This window comes from Eurypyga helias, unplaced genomic scaffold (assembly GCF_000690775.1).
Source record: "Eurypyga helias isolate BGI_N326 unplaced genomic scaffold, ASM69077v1 scaffold6725, whole genome shotgun sequence".
Lineage (NCBI taxonomy): Eukaryota > Metazoa > Chordata > Aves > Eurypygiformes > Eurypygidae > Eurypyga > Eurypyga helias.
The window spans coordinates 14,879-23,340 of NW_010250737.1; the positions used below are offsets into that span (position 1 = coordinate 14,879).

General features: G+C 42.7%; 1 protein-coding gene across 1 annotated transcript; it reads right to left on the reverse strand.

Annotated features, from left to right (window-relative positions):
• Positions 1 to 682: 682 nt before the first annotated feature.
• On the reverse strand, positions 683 to 6,576 carry CD9 (CD9 molecule; the record flags this gene model as incomplete). The annotated part of the gene is made up of 6 exons (XM_010151767.1): positions 683 to 748; positions 1,445 to 1,528; positions 3,510 to 3,599; positions 4,176 to 4,268; positions 5,215 to 5,289; positions 6,479 to 6,576. Coding segments are annotated over 6 exons (506 nt in total), but the record flags the coding sequence as incomplete, so codon positions are not given.
• Between the last annotated feature and the right edge of the window lie 1,886 nt (positions 6,577 to 8,462).

Consider the following 8,462-nt stretch of genomic DNA (forward strand, 5'->3'; position numbering starts at 1 on the left):
GACAGGCTGATATAAGAAAGCCCAGCTGGCTCCAGGGTAGATCTCAGCTTGTTTGCACCCAAGTCCCACTGCCTGCGTATCACCAGTATGACAGTCACCCTTTGCCACCCTGCATGCAGGTGACAGTAACTCTTACAGCAGTAAGATTTTAGGAATATGATTAAGAACTGCTTTTGTTCCCACGTACCAAGGGAAGGAAGGATGACAATACTTCCCCTAACATGCTCGGACAGCCATCTTTTCTATTCCTTGGAATTTCCTTAAAAATGGTATTGGCATAGGAGTTATTTCCTGCTTTATACTAAAGTGCTGGTGATTTAACATACATCATTGAAGTTCAACTCCATGCTATGCATCCAACAGTATGATTAATAGGCATAGTAAAAATCTCTTCTCCTCCACAAACATACAATACATCTTAATCTTTATTATCAAATTGTCTCCAACATAAATTACATCCAAATTACATAAGTTTCAAGGAAGTTGGATATTTTATGTACAATATTTGTCTTGAGTCAGATATATCTTTATCATTTTAACCTATAACAAAAAGCAAACCTACATCAGTACCAAATAAAGCATTAAAAAGGTAACAAATATATAACTTTTTAGAAATGCTTTGAGAACGCTAAAGTTAATGACAAGGATTTTATAGTGCAGCAGAGTCTTGGGTTTTTAGCTCTTAGACCATTTCTCTGTTTTTGCGGATAGCACAGCAGAGAACCATGCTGAATATCATACCGAAAATCTGTAAAGAAAGCAAATGCGTTAGAATATCAGGGAACCAAAGCACATTCTTCTATCAACATGGGGCCAAGCATAGCTGCTCTTCCCAGCCCACAGGCTGTATTAACACTTTATTCTGCAGTTCATGTCCCTTCCCCTCCACCCCCAAGTTCCAGTCCATTTTTATGAATCCCCTTCACCCTCAATACTTCAGAACAGATCAGCTGTAAACCACTGCCATATCTCTTAAGAAATCTTTGATCATCCCAGCATGTTTGCATCCATGTCATACTTTCCTCCAGAGAAGTCAAACAAAAAAGTGCAGATTTTCTTACTAGCACTGTTACATTAGTACTCTAGCAGAGTCTTTAATTGTTGTAAAGGAAGCAAAAGCAAGGATCCCCAATAGGCATTAGGATTAAGAAGTAGGCTGGCAACATGACAGATACATCTTCACCCTATGTATGCATGCATTACCAATATAACTTCACCACTGCTAAAACTACAAGGAGGCAGATCCTAATCCAGACCAGAATCAGGGAGGTCCAAGACACTCCACCCTCTGCACTGCCCCGGGGGCCCTGCAGCACACGCCCTGATCCTGCCAGGACTTGGCATGAGTGGAATGGGCTTGTAGACAGCCTTGTCAGACACCGTTCAGACTTCTCTAAGTGTGCTCTTGCCATACAGCTACCCTGTAAGTAACCTGGACACTTACCATTATTACAGCAATGCCAAGGCCAACTGCTCCAATAACGTTCAATTTCGAGTTGAAGACATTGTCAATGGCAGTAGGGCATGACTGAAAAGAAAGACTGTTCATTAGTGTTTCATACATAAAGGTTTGTTTCTGCTTGCTTGTGTGAGCTTGTCTGCCAACTGATGCTACACCTCTGACCAAGTCTGCTTACACTAGGGATGAAGACTCATCTTTTGAGTGATGCTTTGAACTGGCCTTTATTTTCACATCTTTAAGGTGAGTCACAGATGTTCCAGTACAAGAGTTGAAGAGTAGATTTAAACTTGGCCACCAAGTATCTAAACCTCTTGACTGTGCCTTGGCCACAGCAGGATTCCCTCTCAACACCTGCAGTTGATCAGGTCAGAGCAGGACCAACAGCAGTTGTACCAGATTTGGCTCATTACTAATGGCTGTCAGCATTTAAAGTTGCAGTACTGCTCAGCCCTTTTCAAAATCAGCTTGAAGCCACTCTTGATATTTCCAATCGCTATTGTGATTTTGCAGACCCCTTGTGAACACGTGGTGCACCGGAGTGGCAGGATTCCTTGAGCTGCATGAATACATGCCAGGCTACAGTACCCGTTTGAAGCTCCCAATGAATCACCATTGCAACTAAAGAAAAAAAGAATTAAGTACTCTCCGTTCCCCAGCAAAGACATATGGTAGCCAAGAAAAAGAACAAGGAACTTTTACAGAGGTATAAATCTTCTAGGAGCTTGCTAGCTGGTCAAAGTCTTATCCCAACTCCTGTCCTACTTATTCCAGCAGCAGACTACGGTGAACTGCTGAAAACCATTTTTTAAGTTGATCCTTATCCAGTCCAGAACAAAAGACTGATTTGAGGATTAAAGGCAAGAATTAATCAGTTAAATGAGAGTATCAATGCAGCACTGCTTCTTAGAGGCACACAGGTCAGCCACACCATTATATATCTTTAATCCTGCAGTCTATCTACTGCTTCTCTACCACTGGGACTAGGCTATAAACACATCACAAGATGAAGTCAACAGATGAAGCAAAAAATACACCTAGCAGAACAAAAGCAAGCAATAAAACCTGCTTGATGTCTCAGCTACTCTCATACTCTAACTCATAGCAGATTGTATGGACACCACTAAAAAATACACTTAGCAGAACAAAAGCAAGCAACCTGCTTGATCAACCTGCTTGATCATCACCTGCTTGATGTCTCAGCTACTCTCATACTCTAACTCATAGCAGATTGTATGGACACCACTAAAGATACAGTCTAAATACAGACTGAAGTTTCTCATGTGGTTAGATATTTGAAGGCACAAAATCTGTAATGAAAGCAAAAGCATAAAGTAATGTTGGGGCAGGAGGGGGGTGTGTGGGAAATCAATTGATTGAATTCCTGCATGGCAAGAACCTTATTTTCTATGGAAAGACTCATACAGGCTGTCTTGGAGCATGAAGAAAGAGCACAAGGCAGTTGTAAGAAAAAGAGGAAACTTATGAACAATACAAGATGCCTCTCCTGTGTCTATGGCACACCAGGAACTTTGCAGCAATATTTCAACAGGGGAACCCGATTCAGAGAATTTGCTTCAGTGACACACTCACCCAAACAGGCCACCAGTGCATTACCCCCTCTCCATCTCCTCGGTAAAACTTCAGATCTGCTCCCAGCCCATGCTCTACTTGTCCCTAACCAAGAGGGGAGCAATAGCTCCCACGCAGCACCAGGAAGGTGCTCTGGTGATAGGAGCAGCCAGGAGAAGAGAGCTCTCTGGCATTTTGTGTTAAGTCAAGTTTGGGCCTTTCTCTGTCCATCAACACCAGTGATTCTAGTGTCACACAGGCCGCACATTTCCTGTGAAAACTCACATTTCCTGCTAACCATGCTTGTTCTTTCCACAGTAACAGTATGTTGTTATTCCACAACTCGACTGATTATAGAGATAGGTTGCTAAGCAAAATTGACATGGGAATTTCCCCAGGACTAGAAGGGTTTATTCAGAAATGTGTTCCTCATCCTACTCATTGGGCAGAGCTGTTGGTGAAATAAGTCATGCTTTACCACGACAGACAGCGACTCGACAATGGTCTTCTTTGGACACGTATCCATGAACTGCTGCTCAAGAGCTCCCGTGAGGCCACAGCAGTCTAGCTACAAGAGAAAAGAGGAAAAGAGAACCAGGTTAAATACTTTTGGTTTTTTTTGCTCTGTACTTGGTAAAAAGGAGAAGTAGATTACGTTGGGTTTTATTACAGACCTTACGCTAGAAGTCCTGCCAATGTGAATGCTATAAACATAATTTTAAAAACCCTTTATGGCATTAAAGGGCAAGATTCTGAAAGGGAGAGCTAGATCTCATTAAAGTGTACACACATTAATTTTGGTGGCAGCTTGTACTCCTTACAAAGATGAGCTCTTCATAGACATGCAGCTATGCATACTATGGTGCCTCTAGATCAATACCACAGATCTAGAGTGTGTTGGCTTTCTTCCGACTTTGGTTAGGAAAAAAAGAAGTAGTTCTACACATTTCAGAGGTTCTGAGGGGGGAAAAAAGGCATACTGAGTTCACTGACACTATACAAGGAGAGCTCTGCAATTTGTTACAAATACTTTTGGTTTCTTCTCGTGAGTAAGATACTAGACGTGTACAGCGAACTGAGTAACACGGAGAACCATGTGAACAAGCCACACTACTGTCTCGTTTAAGTATAACCATATACTTACAGCTAACTGAAATGCTTTCAGGGTCTCTCGGGCAGCTACTTGCGATCTCTTCTCATAGGTTTCCATGTAGAAGTCCTTTAACTCTTCAATAACCTACAGGACAGCAAAGAGTTGTGGCATATTACTGCCTTCATATTAATTATGGAAAACTTGTTTTGAGTAGGCCTGTCATTAAGCATTCTGCAACTTACGATACCCATCCTTTTGACATGTAGAAAGAGAGGGTGGAAACAGGGCGGACAACATTTCTCACTTAGGACAGGTGAGCGCAACTGGTACAGTCACCTTAATCACACCTAAACAGATAAGATTGTTTCCCCTTCCAAAGCTCTGCGCTTCTAGAAGGAGTGGCCAAAGTTTTCGCCCACTGGTGACAAAAATATTCCCTATTCATTTCTGCACCCCGAAGTTGCTATATTCTTCTGTTAGAAAACAAACAGAAAAGCAACCCTGATCATCAAGTAACTTGTTTTGAAATAAGACAGGTTCTTGACTTTGTGAGGGGACAGCACAGATCAGTCATGTTTTGATGCAGGAACACGCAGCCCATAGCTGACCCTGCTCAGCTCGTATCTAGAAGGGGTAAAGCTTCACTGACGGCCCACTTTGCTTCACAGGTCAGCCAGGTACTGCCTAGGGGGCATCTCTAGCATGCAACAGCATCTTGGATTCCAGCTTCTCTAATATTTAAAAACGAGACTTTAGCAGAGTAATTTCATGTATTGTTTTGCTAGAATATGTAGTCTTCCTCTCCCCCATATTTCCTGGGTAATCAGGATTTGACAAGTACTGGTACAGATTTCAGTAGACTGCTAACTTTCTGTGGGCACTGTCACAGAATGGTCTGGGTTGGAAGGGACCTTTAAAGTTCATCAAGTTCCAACCCCCCTGCTATGAGCAGGGACACCTCCCACTACAACAAGGTTCCTCAAAGCCTCATCAACATGACTCTGAAGACTTCCAATGATGGAGCACCCACAACTTCTCTGGGCAACCTGTTTCAGCATACCACCGCCCCACCAACTTGAGAGCAACCTACCTGTTCTTTATTTGCAAATCCCCAGATCGCAGCAGCAATTTCAAGGGCAAAAATCACAAAAAGGAAGAGGAAGAACTAGGAAGAGGAAGAAAAGACCACGTCATTAAGACCACAGCATCACAAATATACTGCAAGCTTGTTCAGCCCCCAGTGTCCAGCCTTGTGGGAACTGTCACAGTACCAGGTTGCAGGTGGAGGTCTGAAGCACTAAGACTAGGAGAGAGAACACACTGCACTAGGTCAGCACTTCTTCCCAGCAGCGTCAGAAAGCCTGGCAGTGTTTTCCAAGCAGGAGTCCTCCTTTTTGATCAGGATTAATTAAAACTGATCATCTGTCAGCTCAGACTTTGAAGTTGCCCAGGTCACTCAGACACATCACAACAGCTGACATCAGTTATTTTCTCTGGTTTGTCACTCCTGTTGCTTTAGGAGTCATTACTTAATACCTAGCTTACCACCAACTCCCAGAGAGCTAATGGTCACTGCTTTGTTGTATATTCCATAAAATAGAAGTAGAAGTGTCATCTGTGTTTAACCGACTACACCAGGTCCACAGCACCACTTCCATTTAAAGGCACTTTAAAGAGGTGTTCAGAATTACAAAGGGCTAGAGGAATGATTCTGCAAGAAATATATGAAATTAACTTCTTCCATGACATAGAAGCAGAATTGTTCTTTCACCAGCTATAGTAGTACTCTTAATTAACTAAGTCTTCTGGTTTTTTTTTTGGATGAGTAGTTCCACAAGCATACTGATGTGGATGAACCCAGTAAGGTTTACTGGCCCCTCTAGTCTGAAAACAATGAGGTTGCTCTCCAATAACTGGCTTACAGAGCAACTGTCAACTAGAAGAGCTCATCTTGTTATTACAAACAGTAGAGGCTTGTTGTTTCAAGGGTAGCATACCACAGTTCTGGTCTCAAAGATTAAAGATTGCACAGCTTTCAGAGTTCAGGACTCATTTAATAAATAACATGACTCTTAACATTAGTTCTGTGTTCACACATACTCCAAGTCTTGACACTTCGTTATCTGAATACATCACTAACTCTTGCAGTCATCCTGTATTCAAATACAACATGGACATTTGGATTTAGGGCCAGAAATGGAAACTATATTTAACATTTTAGCATTATGTAGGTGACCAGGAGTTTAAATGCTGTGGAACCAAAACAATCATGCTACCCTTTAACTGCACAGTAATATTTTCCTTCCTTTCTCACTGTGCTACTAAAAATTTAAACACTACTCTGGAGCACTTACCAGGCCAAGCATACACTGAGATTCCTGCAATGCACCACAGCATCCCAAGAAACCAACCAGCATCATAAGTGCACCAGCTCCAATAAGGATGTAAACTCCTAAGGAGGGGAAAAAAAAAAGAAAAAAAAGAAAAGAGACATGTACATAACCTTAAAGCCCCCTCAGCAGCAAGGTATAAAACTATTTGCTCCACAAATAGCATCTGTAGCTTTTTTGCCAAGGTTGGAGTTTCTTTACTGAAGTATTCCATGGAATAAATAGGTCTGTGCTTAATTTTTAAAGCAAACACATACCAGCATTTACCACAGAACGGTTTGGATTGGAAAGGACCTTAAAGCCCATTCAGTTCCAACCCCCTGCCATCGGCAGGGACACCTTCCACTAGACCAGGTTGCTCCAAGCCTCATCCAGCCTGGCCTTGGACACTTCCAGGGATGGGGCATCCACAGCTTCTCTGGGCAACCTGTTCCAGTGCCTCCCCACACTCTCCGGGAAGAACTGCTTCCTGATATCCAATCTAAACCTCCCCACTTTCAATTTAAACCCGTTACCCCTTGTCCTGTCACTACAGGCCCTTGTAAAAAGCCCCCCCCAGCTTCCTTGTAGCCCCTTCAGGCACTGGAAGGTGCTATAAGGTCTCCCCGGAGCCTTCTCTTCTCCAGGCTGAACAAGCCCAACTCTCCCAGCCTGTCCCCATAGCAGAGGGGCTCCAGCCCTCTGATCATCTTCGTGGCCTCCTCTGGACTCGCTCCAAGTGGTCAATATCCTTCTGATGTTGAGGGCCCCACAGCTGGACGCAGAACTCCAGGTGGGATAGCAACTACTGTGTACCACTACTGCAGCTGCACATGTTTTACAGAAGTGGGCAAGTTAGAGCTAGAACAAACTGTAAGACATTTTACATCTGGCTCAGAGGCAGAGTTACCAACTTCTCTTCACATGATGTGTGTTGCAGTTAGAGATGGCTGAAATAGCAATTCATCAACATATGAGAATTCTCGAAGCAAGCTACATCTAGGAGAATGGGTATTAAAAGGCATCATAATCATCTATCATGAGGCTTTAAATGCTTTCCCATGCTGCTTTTCCATCAGGAAACACTGAATTATTTCCCCAGTCATGGTGGTACCAAATCAACACTTCAGCTGCGTAACTTGACAGCCTCTTTAACTAGAAGAGAGTGGACATTTCCTGCTTTTGCAAAACTAGCTACTTCTTCAAACCATACTGAGTGACTGAACTTGTAGACTATTCTGCCCAGAATTTAGGTAGTGAGTGTGCACAAAGTGCAAACATTTCTGAGATAAAAGACTCCATTTATGCCCAGTCCTCTCCTCCTAAGCTTGGGAACTGCTATCTTCAGTGCTACAGCTGCTAGCTGGTGAGAGCAGTCAGATGTAGGGAGCAAAATTAACTCCAAGAGGTTGGCAGGAAAGTGTATTGGTATGGTGACACATGAGAGAGTAATTCTACAAGCTTTGTGATGATTATATTTCTGTCAATATAGACAAAGATATAGTTCTGGCCCAACCAATATTAAAGCAAGCCATACATAAGCCTTTACAAATGATATTTTCTAGATACAAACAAATGAGATCAGCTGCCAAAATAAACATCTACTTGATTAAGCCTATGTAAGTGATTAATCCTGATATTTTGTATCAACAGGAAATTCCAGCATCATTTTTTTTTTACCCCAGCTTAAAATTTTTCCATTTTGAAGAGTCCATCAGAACCTCTTATTTTAGTTTAATTTCACAGAATCACAGAATGTTCAGGGTTGGAAAGGACCTCTGGAGATCATCTAGTCCAACCCCCCTGCCAAGGCAGTTTCATCTAGAGCTGATGGCATGGAAACACATCCAGGTGGGTTTGGAATCTCTCCAGAGAAGGAGACTCCAGAACCTCTCTGGGCAGCCTGTTCCAGTGCTCTGGCACCCTCAGAGTGAAGAAGTTTTCCATCAATCACAGGTGGAACTCCCTG